We start from the raw sequence: 16,194 nt of genomic DNA on the forward strand, positions 1-16,194 counted from the left end.
GGAGGCCTTATGGTCTGATATTTATGACTGGCTTTACCCAAAGATATTTCACCTCAAAGACTTCACTACAAAGGACATTACATATGGACTTTTACTGGAAAATAACAAAGATAATTTCCTGGTTAATAATATCCTCATGCTTGGGAAATTTTTGTACATAAATCAAAATACCGAAAGGTGATACCTAGGTTTTATGCATTTCATGCTGAATTTGTTTCATTTACAAAAGCCCTTAGAGTGATTAAGAAGAAAAATGCAACTAGTCTTTTGTCCATCATATATGAATATGGTTTAGAAGAAAAACCCTAGCTCCTTCTTCTATTTTTTTTATTTTGCATTTAATTATTTTTTTTGTGTGTGTATTTTTGTTGTTTTATACACCTGCACCTGGTTTGTACGTTTATGTTAACATCTATTTCTATTGTTATATTGTTTGTACATGAATTCAATAAAAAAAAAGATAGAAGAATGTACATTTTGAGTAAACTAGACTTTTTCGAAATAAACATATACGAAATATACATGTGTTTATACGTGTATTTATAATGTTTTCATAATATAAATAATTTATTTATTACATTTTTCTGGATGTGCTTTTATTTTGAAATTTGTCACCGGACGTTTTTTTCCGGACGCTTGTTCTAGATTCGCAGATTTTCTACCTCCACGCGAGATCGCTTACGCCGCACGTAGTGTGTCGCTTTGGGTTGAGTAATAAAGGACAGATAACATGACATGGGAAATAAATGTAGGTACTGTAATCGTTTAATTTATTGTCTAACACAAAATCTACATATCCAATGTCATGAAAGCTCTGGTGAAATTTTTATTAATGTGTTAAATATACTATTAACAACAAATGAATGAAACTCAAGGGAAATGTGGCTAATGCTCTGATAAATAATTACTTTAAACACATGACTATTTAAAACCACGGTCATTGGGTGATTGTTACTAAACAGTGGATAATGTATTTTAGCATAATGTCTTTCAGCTGTTGTCAGACTTGATGTCAGCCTGTGATGTGATTTATTGACATGCGGGTCAATGCCAAAACAAGCTCCTAAAAACGTATTTAAAAAAGAATTCATGTAATTCTTATATAGAATAATGTGTTTAAAAAAGTTTTATTTATTGAAGAACATTTCAGTACATTTTAATGATTTTTATCCCACTATATTTTTGATATCCCCATTCAAAAAAAAAAAAAAAAGTCAGGTGGTACAACCAATCATTGTCAATATAAGCTTCTGATTACAATTTTTTATACAATACTAAAAAAGTATAATAAAAAAATAGGTTTCATAGAATAAAGTAACGTCATAAATAAATCAAGATATGTAGAACATAATGCCCCCGGGCACCAAAATATGCATATCACGTCATTGACCCATGCATAGAAGTAAATGTGTCTTATGGCGCAGTACAAGATTGTGTCTAGATTATCATTAAATGTTTTTAATGGCATAAAATGTAAAATGATGTGAGGCTTGTAACATCATGTTTGTTTTATTAGGTTGTACTGGTGATTCAGTGAAGAATGGGCTGTAGTTGATATTCATCTAAAGGGATTATGGCATCATGACGGAGGACATGACGCACATGACCGTAAAGGTGGCGGCACTGCGTTTTGTGGACCTGCCTCTGTCGGTCTATTGCTCTCTCCCACAGGTAAACAGACCAACAGGAGAATAAAGCCAGCAGCCTTTTAATCCTGTCCTCCACATTTTGCCATCCTGTTTCCTGTGATTCTTAATTGTCATTGTAACAAGTGAATGTACAAGGATATTGCACAGATAAAATATTGCACAAACAAGAATATTGCACTGTTGTCATAAACATTTTACTACAAAACACTTGTCATTTGGCATTAAAATATTGTAACTGTTATGGCTAATATTCTTATTTTTAAATATTGCTTTAAATACATAATTTTAAATGCATGCACCACTGGAGATTTGGGAAAGTTTTAAACAGATATTACAGAGTATTACTAAAGCATGTGATGCATGGGATTGCTAGTTCTGCTATTCCCAACCACAGGCTTTTCTGTTTTTATATAAATTTCTGTGGAATAAAGATTCACAATGCATAACAATGCCAGCTTGGAAAATGCTGTGGCAATCATAGGCATGCTTTATATAGCGCCGAGATTGACTTATTAGGTTGCTAATAATAGTGCTAATAACTTGCTACAGTGTTGTTTTGTGAGTTCCTTTTGGTGTGTGTATGTTTCTCTATTTGTTTGTATGTCATTTAAAATTAAAGTTTATAAGATAAGCATCTGTCTAATGTCAGAAAGTTACATGAGACATTTTGCAGTTTCATTTCAATACGTTTTGGACTGGAGGGCAAGTTTAAGTTGCATCTAATTATTTTTAAAAATCAATAAAAGTATGACATATGAAATTATATGAGATATCAAGTCATGTTTTTAGAAATGTTTGCTAATTCGTGTGGTTTCAGAGGTCCTTGATCTGCCCTTGGTAGTTCAGATATCCCAAGCCAATCACCACACCTCCAGCCAAATGCCAGCCAGTCGTCTCAAGTCACTTAATCCTTGCTATCACTCTGTCAGACTCTCTCACCCTCTGTTTGTCAACATGATCTCACATTGATCTCTGTGTGGCTACAGCTGAACGTTGATCCTGAGTTGAGCATTGCCTTATGTCTCCCCTTTACCTCCCTGACCAGGTGACGCTAAGCGCAGGCACTAAGAAGCTGTTTGCAGCTACTGCGTTCGGTGCTGTCTCCCTTATCTTCCTCGCTCGCCGCTTCAGGAGGAGGAAGGGCAAGAAAAAAGCTGGTTCGCCTGTAGAGCAGGAGAAGTTTGAGTTACTCACCAGTATTCCGCTGACTAAAGGTAATAAACCTCGCGTTCCAACACTGCTTGTTTTATTTTAGCAATCTTTTTGGTTTTGTTTTACTTTGTGTTCTTGAATGGATGTGATGATATATACATATATGCTGTACTGACGTGTCTGTGCTCTGTCTACCTTTTCTTTCAGAGATTGCTAGCAGTGCTCAAAATCTGCCTGTGAACTCCTCTTCTAATGTGCAGTTCAATGACCTGTACAGCAAGTTCTCAGGCTCCCTGCACAGTCTGGCCTCGGTAAGCTACTTTTTGTGATTTGCTTGTATATTGTTATTATTTAATACGTACTGTGACATGCTGATTTAAACAATATTGGCACAAATTTGGCACATTTTTCTCAGGTGAGGAGCAGACACTCCTCCAGCAGTTGCACGTGTGCTAACAGCTCCGGCTGCTGGGATGAGGAAGGAAATGATGGTGATGTCTGTAACCTGCTCAGCATCCCTGTCACCAGTCCAGAGAATCTCTACCTGATGGGTGAGAACTAGCAGACAGTAAAAATTCATCTAGATATTAAAATAAAGACGGGAAATAATCGTCGCAATTGCTGTGATTGTGGCTCTTTATCGGTGGTCCTATGTCGTACAGTGAGAGAGGTTCAAAGACGGCTGTGTTCTCGGCCTTGCATCTAAAGATTGCCTATGATAATTTTCTGAAATTCAGCATGTTTGCTGCTAATACCACTAGCGCATGCTGGTGAGGTTGCGCTAACGTGTGACGCAGCTGCCGAAGCCTCCGATTCAATAGGTGTCATTATCGTAAAGTCTACATGCTTGTTGTACCCAAGTTTAAACTATCCATTTCGCACAGTGTGATAAGTAGATGATCTTATAGGAGGGCAAAAATCCTGCAGTGTATGCCGGGAATACTTCCGGGTTTTTTAAATTGGGTAAGAGCTCCACCTGGTGAATAATAGCGGAAAGATGGATTGCCAGAAAAACTTGTCATTGGCAGGGAAGCGTTTTTTCTTAATTGGCGAGAAAAGGGTTAAGGCTTTAATCTTAAAAAACAGAATCGAATGTAAAATCATCATCACAATTTTCTAATAATAGGACATTTTGGCAACGTTTTGCAGATGATCAATTTCTCAGTTAAAATGACAAGACGTTTCAATATGTCAGTGACCTGTTGACACGTGTGTTGTTGGTTGTGCTCACAAAGGGATGGAGCTCTTCGAGGAGGCCCTGCAGCGCTGGGAGCAGGCATTAACCTTCCGAAGCCGGCAAGCTGAGGACGAGGCCAGCTGTGCTGCAGTTAAACTGGGAGCTGGAGATGCCATCGCAGAAGAAAGCATGGAGGTATTGTGTTTTTCTTGCTTAACTAATAGATTATAACTAGGGGTGTAACGATTCATCGTGCAAATGCGCGTTTTCTCAATGAATGAATTTGAATGAATTACGGTGAAATCTCGGCACATCCGAATGCCAGGGGGCGCTCCCATGCAGAAACTCCCTTTGTGCCACACAAGAAGTAGCATTACAAACGCTATTCCAGGAAATGTCTACACATGAATATTTATACGCTGTTCTTCAAATTGTTTCAGCTATTTTCATGATAATAAAGAATATTTTGAATGATTTTGTTTAACGAGTGTTGCTTTTTCAAATGCACGTTATAAACGACTCCGACTCATAATGATTTTAGATTGATAAGGACTTCCTACTGACCAAATGCCGTAATACAGGCACAAGCTGTGTATAAAACGAAGAATCGCAGCCTTGCGATTCAGAATCGATTTCAGACCGCGATTGAATCGTGATTGAATCGTTACATCCCTAATTATAACAGTCATGGGTTTAAATTTCCATTTAAAATTAATCAGATAAAATATGAAGAGTTCAGATGCAAAACCAGCTAAGTGCATCTGGCATGATTTCTTGTTAATTAGCATTTTTTATCAGACTCTTCTGCCTTTCAACATATACTACAATACTTGGGGTTCCCACGGGTCCTTGAAATCCTTGAAAGTTTGTGAATCTGGGAAAAAAGATTCAAGGTCCTGGGAAGTATTTGAAAATATACATACATAGATACAGGTCATTGAAAGTGCTTGAATCTTTTTGTGCAAGAAGTTTTCTGGAAAAAAATCCAGATTATTCCCTGTGTAGTGTAGGATAACAAAATAAAAATTCTAGACTTTTTAAGCACACATGCTGAACGGTTAAATTTAAATGTTTATATCTTACGTATGCAAGTCTGGATTCATACCAAAATGCTTTTTTGCATAGTTGTGTTTGACACATGAAAACGTCTCGGGTTACGTATGTAACTGTTGTTCCCTGAGAAGGGAATGAGACGCTGCGTCTCCTTTGCCATACTTCCTGCGTCCCTGTAACGCCTTCTTTGGCAGTATTTCAGATAGTGATATACTTCCTGGCTCCCACGTCACTCTGTCTTTGTCATTAAGCCTCACCATTGGTTTAATTTGATATACACATTTAGAGGCACTTACCCCTGGAGGCATCCCCAAAGTGTCACCGCGGTGACGCAGCGCGTGTTCCCTCAAAAGGGAACTGTAACAATGTATCTTAAAAGATAACACAATGTAACCTTGCTCCCCACATTTAGTCCTTGAATTTGAGGGTATTGGACCTGGAAAGTCCTTCAAAGGTCCTTGAATTTGAAGTTAACTGGGGTGTGGGAACCCTGAATACTGCAAACATGTTATGAAGTCCATGACAAAGTAGACTTTTGATTGCTAGACTCTTAAGAAACACAACAATATGGTTTTCTGTAAATCTGCTTTGAAACATCATGCATTGTGAAAAGCCCTATGTAGATGAAAATTGACTTGATCATGTTTAATTTTATTAGAACATCATCAGTACAGATTTCATTCATAAGCTGGAGTCTCTGCTACAGAGAGCCTATCGGCTACAGGAGGAATTCGAGGGAACCCTGGGAATGACCGATCCTTCAACACATCCTACTAATGGTGAGTCTCTCAACTGAACAGATAATCTGTTTAACAGTTGAACCAACATTTATAGAAGAGGTAAAAACATCTTACTAGAAGCTCTTTATATATGCAAATTATCTGTTGATAGCGATGCAAACATAATAAGCATGCAACTCGGCTCTAGTTTACACAGCACACATATTTGAATAGCTACAGCAAGATTCTGTTTGAAATATTTGATGTAAATAACATAAATAATGATGCAAGGTCATCCAACAACAAAGGACAAGCGGTAGATGTGCAACTTCGAATGTCTAAATAGAGCTGCTTAATGCTCAGCTCATGTTCTGTATCCAGATTAAGATGTTAAATAAAGTTCTTCCCTTACAACTGTTTACTGGTCAACCTCTCACACACTTTCCAGTGCATGGGGAATTATGCTGTTTACATTATTAAATATACACAACACGGACATGTACTATTTGATACTCTCGAAGCTCTGTGTCACATTCTTCTGTATGCGCTCATGTTCTTTAGCAGATAAACAATCTGTGAAAGAGGACCTTGAAGACATCTGTCTCAGAGACTCGATCAGTATCGCCTCCACAGATTCCTTTGTGTCGGCCGCAGAGGTGAGGAAATTTTAAGACCTTTGCTTTAAGTGGTGAAGTTTCATGTACTGCATGACACAAATTCTTGGAGACATTGGTTAGTGAGTGCATACCAGGAGATTAAAAGCTTGTACTTTTTTACAAACTGACAAAAAATCCCAGATCATACCCCTTACATAAGTCATTGACAGCCTTCTGATGTGCACACTTGTAAGAACCACGAACGTTATGCTACAACATATTTCAGTGATCATCCATTGTGCACAAGCATGTCCAAAACTAACAGTAAAGTTTAATGGGTTTATCATGTTGAACATACCCCATGCAAAACCATTTTTATCATAGTATGTCATAAAGATCTGACACCAAAACATTACAGTAATATCTCACTTTCAGCACTTAGGAAAAGAGTTTTATCTGACATCATGTCACTGTGAGAACCGAGCTGAGCAGGAAAAGTGGGTCATGACTATAAACAAACCTCACGATGAATCCTAAAAATAGTTTGGAAGCATTCCTCAAAGTCAGGGGGTGAAGATCCTAGGAGAAACAACAGGGACGGGTCTCCAAACTAAATGTAGACTAAGCCCTCACCCCAAATCAAATCCCCATAGTCATAATACAAAAGATCTTTCTTTTTAGCGTAATGCAAATTATATGGTTTATAATTTAAAGGTGCCGTGTGTAAATTTTAGGAGGATCTATAATGCAATTTAATATACTTAACTATATTACCAGTGGTGTATTAAGACCTTAAATAATGTATTGTTTTTATTACCTGTTTTTATCTACATACACCGCGGATCTCCTTACATGGAAGTCGGCATTTTGCGCCGCCATGTATCTACAGTAGCCCTAATGGTACGTTCACATGGGGCGTAAGCGTTAACGCTTCACATTACCTTTTTTTTTCTCAACTTTTCAAGTGGCAACGCGTGCGTCAGCCAATCAAATCGCCTTATGCAAATAACCTAGGCAGGGTCAGCCAATTACGTTTATGGAAGACCGGAGCATGTGTAGCGGCCACTGTGATTGGCTGTTGGCCACGGTTTAGACAAGCCTTCCGTTAAGCGTTAACGCTTCAGTGCCGTGTGTGTACTGTAAAACGTACAACTATTCGACAGAGCGCGTTTCACCACTATGTTGTCTCAGACAACGACGTGTTTGTCCTGTGACGGTTACTGTAGCTTCTTAATGTGTGAGGGGTGAGTGGTGGACTGAGCCGCTGTTTACAATTCGCAACCTCGCCACTAGATGTCGCTGAAATCTACTCACTACACGTTTAAAGTGATAGTTCACCCAAAAATGAAATTCAGTCATCATTTTGTTCTCAAGTTGTTCCAAACCTGTATAAATGTCTTTGAACACAAAGGGAAATATTTGTAATCAAGCAGTAGCACAATTGGCTTTATGGTGGGGAAAAATAGGGAAATTTATACAGGTTTGGAACAACTTGACAGTGAGTAAATGATGGCAGCATTTTGATTTTCGTGTGAACTGTTCCTTTAAATCGTAATGGTTATTTTATTGCCCCATTACTTTGCTGGACTGTAATACAAGGAATGAATGATCATTTTGAGTTACAAACAAACTCTGAAGCGAAACCCGATGCTTTACAGTAATGAGGATGAATAAATGTTGGGTTTGTGAGATTTGGGGTCAGTCCAGTTTTGGTGACTGTTGTGTTGTGTGTTACAGTTAACTGAACAAAGAGAAATGAGGAGTGTGTATGCCCTGGGGTCATTGTGTCATTATCCCTTCTATGAGGAGGCGCTACAGATGGCTGAAGAGGGAAGGATCTCCTGTCGGGTTCTGCGGTGAGTCAAGGATCTCGAGTATGGGATACTTATCATACGTAGATATGGGTCTCTCTATCGCTCGAACTGATTTTGCCAAGTGTTTGATGTCCTCAGGGCAACATATTGTGTTGACCCAAGGACAACATTTTTCTAAATAAAACCTAAGCCCACCCCAATCCTAACCATAACCAAACCCTAAAATCAGAGGGACATGGTCAACAATGGTAAGCTTAAACTTAAAACAAACTGTAAACTTATTTCTTAAATCTGATTGGTTGATTGAAATGTTGTCCCAGGGTCAAGATAATTTTGCCTTGAGGACATTAACCACTTGGCAAAATCAGGAGAGCATATCAGGGTTTTATATCCAATTATAATCTGCCAGTCACATTGGCAAATAAACGTGGTTAATTGTACAGTTGAACATTGTGAATAAATGCGTCAATATTAAGTACAAATGTGACCCTTGACCACAAAAACACTCATAAGGGTCCATTTTTAAAATAGATTTTGTTTGTGAATAAATAAGCTGTCTATTGTATGGTTTGTTAGGATAGGACAATATTTGGCCGATATACAATTATTTGAAAATCTGGAATCTGAGGGTGCCAAAAAGTCCTATGAAGTCCAAATGAAGTCCTTAGCAACACATATTACTAATGATAAATACATTTTTGATATATTAACGGTAGGCAATCTTCATTGAATATGATTTTTGGCATTAAAAATATATAATTTGAATCCATACACAATGTATTGTTGGCTATTGCTACAAATATCTCCATGCGACTTAAAACTGGTTTTGTGGTCTGGGTTACAAATAATTTGCCATATAATATAATATAATATTTATTTGAACTGTTTTATTAAACTGTTTGTTTATAAAGAACTATCAATTCAGTTTGACCTCAGTTTATTTAAGTTAATGTTAGCAAGTTATACTAAGTAAATGCAGACTGTTGTTAACTAGTTGTTTTCTTCATGAACAGAACTGAGATGCTTGAATGTCTTGGAGACACCGATTTCCTGGCAAAGCTGCATTGTATACGACAGGCTTGTGAGGTAATAGCCTGACGTTGTCATACTCAATTCTAGTCAGAATTTGAGTCTGATACCGCTCCATTGAGCTAAAATTATGAGGCAGGTCTAAACCGAAAAATGCCTCTGCACTCAATTGGATAGACATACGACCAATCAGAGCAACGGAGTGTGTGACTTATGTTGAAATGGCGTCTTTGGCCCTGTCCCAAATGGCACACTCCGGACTTGTGGTCCTCCTCAGAGTCCACACTTTGATGACATCACGTAGTCCAGACTTTAGGGAAGAACCCTTCGCTGAAGACCGCATCAAGAGAGCAAAGGAGGCGCTGATGAGCACGCTTCGGAGCGTGGAAGTGACGGATGGAACACCCTACGGACTCGTAGACTTAGCGAGAACGCGCAATTTAAGGCCACGAGACCGAAAGTCCAAATGAAGTGCGCCATTTGGGACAGGGCCTGAAGCAGCCTGACCGAACTGCTAGTAATTTCGCTACAATGATACTAACATCATTGTAATTATACTAAGTCTGAGTTAGCGAAGGTACATCAACACCTACTATGTTTACAACATTTCATTTATATCACAACATTAAGTATTTACTAAGTCATACAGTAAGACTATCTCTTACCATTTGTACGTTAGGTGAACTTCATCCACGACGATAGCTACCCATTACGTTGGCTTGAAAAATATCGGAGCCTAGCATGTCCCTCCACTTATTCAGCAGTCACGATTCCAGGCTTCCGAAAAGAAGCTGGCAACGACCGCTAATTATATCCATCTCGTCGTGCGCGCCGAGTTGCATCGCCGTGATACCCATTTCAGTTGCTTCTTTAACTTTGTCCTCCATAGGAAGGACGGCGAAAACATAAACAAATGCCTTGATCGCGTTTCTCTGTTCCGCTTTTTAAATCAATGCTCTGTCGATATCTTTTAGAACAGACTCAATGTCAGAATCCACACATCTGAATTCACCAGCGGCAGCCATTTCATTGTAAACAGATTGAACACACGCGCTCTGTGGTGACGTGGTTGATACGTTACTGTTGATCATCTGTCCATCATCGTATAAAGCCCGCCCTCACAATTTGATTCGTCGGCCGGTTTTGGTATTCGCATAGTAGCTCCTCAACGGTGAATCCCCAGACCGATCTTCCCCGATTTTCAAATAGTGGTGGGCGGGGCTAAGATCGGCTGGCACCCAGGCTAGTGAGGTAATAAAACCCTCATAAAAAGTCCCAGATGTACTGACATTAAATAGTTAATGCTATTTGATCTGTTTCAACAAGCATTTGTTACTTAACTTACTAAATTTATTTTTGTGATTTACTGTTTTCTACATAAACCATCCTACGGCATGTAAAGGACATTCTGTGGAAATATAACTTTGATCTTTAATATTGACTGAGTAAGATCATGTCATAGATTGAAATTGATGTGAAATCAAGGCGTGCCGTGAAATTAAACATTGATGTTTCTAATCTCATGATAAGATTGAGACTTTAGTCTGAATTTCACAGACATGGTCACATATTTAACTTAGTTTGTGTTATTGGACTTATGATAAAGCCACAATATGTAAGATTTTTGTAATAAAATATGCAAAAACCACTTGCACAAAGTGATCTATTTCAAGCAGTTGTGTACTTGCTTAAAAGTTCCCAAGGGTTTGTAAATCCAGAGAAATTCCTATTTTAAAAAATAATGGCTCATGTCTTGTCATTTTCGCCTATCAATAAAGCCTATCCTCAGTTTCCGCTTGTATAAACTATGGCAACACAAAATCATTTATAACCTCATCAGTGAACACGAATAACAAATTCCATACGTCTCTGAATGTTGAAAACGACATCTTCCAGCGTTTTGAAAGTATGACCTCTAGTGGTAAAATCTTACCTAATATATCTTTAATAGACTAGTGTGGTTTGTGGTGTGGGTTAGGGCTAACATAATGTAAAGTGAATTGGAGGCTGTGTGATAAACTGCCCTTTGCTTTTCAATTCAGGTCATTTTATGCGAACGGGCAACTAGGGCATTTTTGGCTGACACGGGAAAGAAAATATTATCTTCAATAATTGTCAAAGCAAGGAAGGTAGGTGATCCGTTGTGTCTAATTGCGTATGTATGAAGCTCGAGTTTCCAACCCAGCTGACCTGTTGTGTGCTTTGCAGAGCCCAAAAAGATTTGAGGAGGTCTTTGAAGAAATGATCTGCTTCCTCGAGCAATCGGATCACTGGGAGAACACCGAAATTGAGCTTTCGGCAAGAGGGGTGAGAGATCTTTTGCTATACAGTTATGTAACAGTTAAAGGAACAGTATGTAAGAAATTGATATCAATTAATCATAAAATGGCCCATCATTTTCATTTCAAATACTTATATCACTGACAACATGGGTCTGGCCAGGATATTGTCATTTAAAAAGAGAGTTGCAGCCCTCAACTGATGTTTATGTTGTCATTTTGTCTATTGGCCACCAGTTGTGTGATTGCAGTACCAGGTTTAGCCACAAGTTTTGTGACTGCAATACCAGTTTTGGCCACAATCCTACATACTGTTCCTTTAAGACCCATCCTAAAAAAACGTAAATCACCCGTGTTAACCAAAACACATTTTCCTGTTATTCATAATACATTTCACTATTCTTAGTAAAATGAATCAAATGTCATTGCTTGTCTTTTTTAGGTGAAGCATTTAAACTTCTATGACATTGTTCTTGACTTCATCCTAATGGACTCATTTGAGGATCTGGAGAATCCACCGATCTCCATCCAGAATGTGGTCAACAATCGCTGGCTCAACAACTCCTTCAAAGAGACAGTAAGTTTTGAATCCGTAACAAGCTGCGTTTGTCATTACTTTTTAAATTGCGAATTTAAAATAAGGTCAGCGGAAACGTGTCAGTTTCGCAAAAACTCCCCTAAATTGCAAAAAAGTTGTTGCGCTCACATCAGGTCGTTTTTCATGCAATTCGTAAAAAGTGTATTTTGCAAAACTGCAGTTCGCATTTTCAGGTCACATGATGTACGCAAGTCACATAATCATTATTTAAAGATGACTTATGTATTAAAACCTCCCAAAAAACACCCCATGTGTGTCTGCTTCTAAATATAAGAGGCTTTCCTGGCCAAAAATGTTTGGATAACACTCCTACATCTCTTTTGATTAAAAATAATGTACTATTACCTTCAGGGAACACCTCATACATTGTCGCTTCTAAGTATAAGGGGCTTTTCTTGGCATTAATGTTTGGATAATACTCTCCTTCAGGTTAAAAATAATGCCTAGTTCGGTGGATGGGATATTAGTAAATCTACCAACATCAGTTGACGTGATGTTTGGACTAACTTATCGTGAGAGGAAAAACTGATTAGTCGCATATCAACGGTTCACTTAAAGGCGGAGTCCACGATGTTTGAAAGCCAATGTTGATATTTGAAATCACCTAAACAAACACGCCCCTACACCAATAGAATCTGGACCTTCTGTTGATAGACCCGACCCACACATACGCAACCCGGCAAGGATGTCGGTTAGTAGACACGCTCCTTACTGCTGATTGGCTATAAGTGTGTTTTGGTAGTCGACTCCGCCTTTAAGTTTTTTTATCAACTTCTAGAAAATATTGCTCAAGTTTTGCTCAAATCTGTAATGAACACGCAGCTACAGATTATTTTAAACATTTAAGTTGATTTATATGTAGGATAAAACTGTAAACAACACAAATTAAGAAGTTTTTGTAGATTTTAAAATCCTCTGCCATCACAGGCTGTTGCATCAAGTTGTTGGTCCGTTCTAAAGCAGAAGAGGCAACATATAAAGGTAATGTGTTGGGATGAATATTTGCTTAAAATCATCTGCCTACGTTTTAATGATTTTAAGACCTAAGGTTTTTTATTAGACTACTTTTAGTAGACTAGTCAATTTTTAATTTATTTGTTACAGGTGCAAGATGGGTTTATTGCTCATTTCTATGCAGTATGTGAACACATTAGTCCCGTTTTGGCTTGGGGTTTCCTGGGCCCCAAAAGCTCCCTGCATGATTATTGCTGCTTCTTCAAGGTAAGGCATAATTACATCATCTTCGTAGTATTCATTTGGGGGCGGGAGGCACAGTGGGTAGTACGGTTGCCTCACAGAAAGAAGGCCGCCGGTTGGAGCCCTGGCTACGTCAGCTTATTTTGTTTGCATGTTCTCCTTGTGTCAGCATACGTTTACCTACCGGTTTCCTCCCACAGGCCAAAAACATGCAAGTTAGGTGTGTATTAGGGTGGTCCTTATTTTTCAACTTCTAAAAGTTCATGCTCTCACCCCAACAATATGTTTGAATAAATAAATAATTGGGCAACATTTTTTCAATATTTAGAGGTTTCTCAAGACCTTTGAAGTTTAACACATTCACGTATTATGTGATACTTTGTGCTAGCATTGCTTAATAATATATAATTATGGCAGCAATGGACTTATTTGACTGTGTTCCAAGCAATTTAAACTCCTGTTTTAGTTGTGATATAGCTTTCAAAGCAAGAAAGCTTCAATGTGAACGAAGCACAATAGACAATATACACTATCTATGGCTGAAGCAACAGGAAGCAAGTCCGCTATATGGTTACTCGGATCAGAAGAGACTAAAATAACAGGAACAAAGTTACCCCTCAAGAAGCAAGTTTTATGTGTGTTGTGCGTTTTTAAATGGTACAGTTTTTGCAAGAATATGTGATTTCGGAAATATTCAAAGGCTTTGAGCATCATCTAGATATTGCAGGAAAAATTCAACATTTTGCAAAGTGTGTTTTTATTGATATCCTAACACATTTAGGGGGTGAAAGTTGAACATTTAAACAAATGAACATTTCTAAGGACCGCTCTACTGTGTATGGATCAACTTGGGATTGACAGTATGTCACCATGAATATAGCCATAATGTTGAAATGGCGTGAAAAATAAATATCTTAGTCTCAGATTACATATATACAGCTCTGGGCATTTGACATATCAGTTTATATTATAGACCGAGATAATAGTACATTGTGTGAGCATGCTCTCAGGATTTACTTGTTCAAGACACAAAGCCTCATTTGTCTTTGAGAAGTCGTCTCATCAATAATTAACTTTTGAGACAGGCCGTGTATGAGGCCATTTGAGAAAACTATCTGGGTTTTGTTTTGGCTTGTAGGAGCAGGTGCTGTTCTTCCTAAAGGACATCTTTGACCTGGATAAAGTACGTTACTCCAGTCTGGATACTCTTGCCGAGGACATCCTGCACCTGTTGCACAGACGCTCTGAGCTTCTCCTCGCCTACCTGGGTGTCGACTCACTTCATCACTTAAACGGCTGCGTTGGCACACCATTGCACTTGGTTCCTAGTGCTTTGCTGGAGACCCAGGTCCAGGTGGTAACCTGACATGTAAACCCTCCTGCACGACATGTTTTCATGGACATTTATTCACAGTAAGCAGCTGAATCTGGACTGCAGAGCACCTTTATAAATGACATGAAGAGCAGCAGTAATAGTAGTGCCATATTTAAAATGAAATTAGAAAGAAATGTGTATAGACCATTTCAGGGGATGTAAACACTACTGGTCCAGAAACACTTCCTGTTTCAGTTTGTGACTGTTTCTTATTATATCGTTATCTTTAAGATGTTTAAATTTTTGATTCAGTTCTATAGGTTGTATTTTATCCCAACTAGTGTTAAAAAACTGAAACAGGAAGTGCTTCTGGACCAGTGTTGTTTACATCTTTTGAAATGGTATTTTTTTATATGTAGGCTTCATGTGGTGTCCCAGTGATCGTTTTTTTTTTAAAAGATTCTTTACCTCGAGTGCTTTGTGTAAAAAAACTTGAAAAATATTGTGAACATGTATTGTCAAGTGTCTCGTAAGACCTTAAAGTTTTTTAAAAGAGATGTTAAGTGTTTCGCTGATAGATGTGAATTGTTAAGGGAAAACACCACAGTTTTTCGGTATTTTGCTATGTTCTTGCCTCAACTTGGATGGGTTGATACATATCTATCTTTTTTCAATGCGTGCACTTGGTCTTTGTGCAGTGCGTTGTGGGTGTGTTGGCATTTGGCCTAGCCCCATTCAGTCCTTGGGATCCAAACAGGGATGAATTTAGAAGCCACCAAACACTTCCATGTTTTCTCTTTTTAAAGACTGTTACACGAGTAGTTACACAAGTGAACACTTCGACCTAGGTTTATCCCTGTTTGGATCCTGGGGAGTGAGTGGGGCTGGGCTGAATGCTGGCACATTCACGGCATGCTGTGCAGGGATCGGGTGCACGTCTTGAAAAAAGATAGATATGTATTAATTTATCTAAGTTGAGGTAAGAACATAGTAAAATATTGAAAAACTGTGGCGTTTCCCTTTAATTGCTGACAAACTCTTTAAAGTATTGTGACCCACAGCTTTTCCTCCGAAGATAAAAGCAAATAGTGTTATGTTCATTCTCTAGCTTAACTATGTATTATGAGCTGTTTTGTATTAACTTAAATAAAAACAAACATTTTCAAAGATAACAATTTTATTGACAATGGCAACAACCTTAAATGGCGACAACCAACATTTCAAACCAACAATTCTCATTGAAAAAAGCAAAAGTACATTCATCTTTAACAGTTCATGATAGCATTTGTGTTTTACCTCAAAGGCATGCTCCAAATTTCTCAGATAGCCTCCGATTTTCTCTTCGCTTTTAGACCCCCACGAATTCTGTTGTGAACAATTTGCTCAAAAAGGAAAGCACATCTTGCATGCATACAAAAAGATATGCAGCAATGTACAAACTAAGTGTAAAGACAACTCTCCGTATCAGTCTGGCCAAAAAAAGAAAAATTCCTGGTCATGGTCCACCTGTATAGCATTTATGCACAAATTCCCTACGCTTATCAGCAAAATGCAAAGCATGTACTCAAAGAACATTTCAGAGAGCCATTTTTCAACCAATAATACAGAAACATAGG

General features: G+C 38.2%; 1 protein-coding gene across 3 annotated transcripts; it reads left to right on the top strand.

Moving 5' to 3' along the window:
- Positions 1 to 611: 611 nt before the first annotated feature.
- miga1 (mitoguardin 1) lies at positions 612 to 15,742 on the top strand. Of its 3 annotated transcripts, none has more exons than XM_055202811.2 (16): positions 612 to 748; positions 1,517 to 1,671; positions 2,695 to 2,863; positions 3,009 to 3,112; positions 3,217 to 3,352; positions 4,037 to 4,173; positions 5,690 to 5,810; positions 6,312 to 6,406; positions 8,084 to 8,202; positions 9,174 to 9,246; positions 11,232 to 11,318; positions 11,398 to 11,496; positions 11,911 to 12,045; positions 12,994 to 13,047; positions 13,171 to 13,287; positions 14,402 to 15,742. In XM_055202811.2, the coding sequence occupies exons 2-16, from the start codon at positions 1,582 to 1,584 to the stop codon at positions 14,627 to 14,629; spliced, it is 1,764 nt and encodes a 587-aa protein (XP_055058786.2). In that variant the 5' UTR covers positions 612 to 748; positions 1,517 to 1,581; the 3' UTR covers positions 14,630 to 15,742. The 3 variants fall into 3 exon arrangements, with proteins under 3 accessions (XP_055058786.2, XP_055058785.2, XP_055058787.2); XM_055202810.2 differs by having other exon boundaries at positions 617 to 752; XM_055202812.2 differs by having other exon boundaries at positions 617 to 752; positions 6,315 to 6,406.
- The last annotated feature ends 452 nt before the right edge of the window (positions 15,743 to 16,194 follow it).

Source organism: Misgurnus anguillicaudatus, chromosome 2 (assembly GCF_027580225.2).
Source record: "Misgurnus anguillicaudatus chromosome 2, ASM2758022v2, whole genome shotgun sequence".
NCBI classification, from domain to species: Eukaryota; Metazoa; Chordata; class Actinopteri; order Cypriniformes; family Cobitidae; genus Misgurnus; species Misgurnus anguillicaudatus.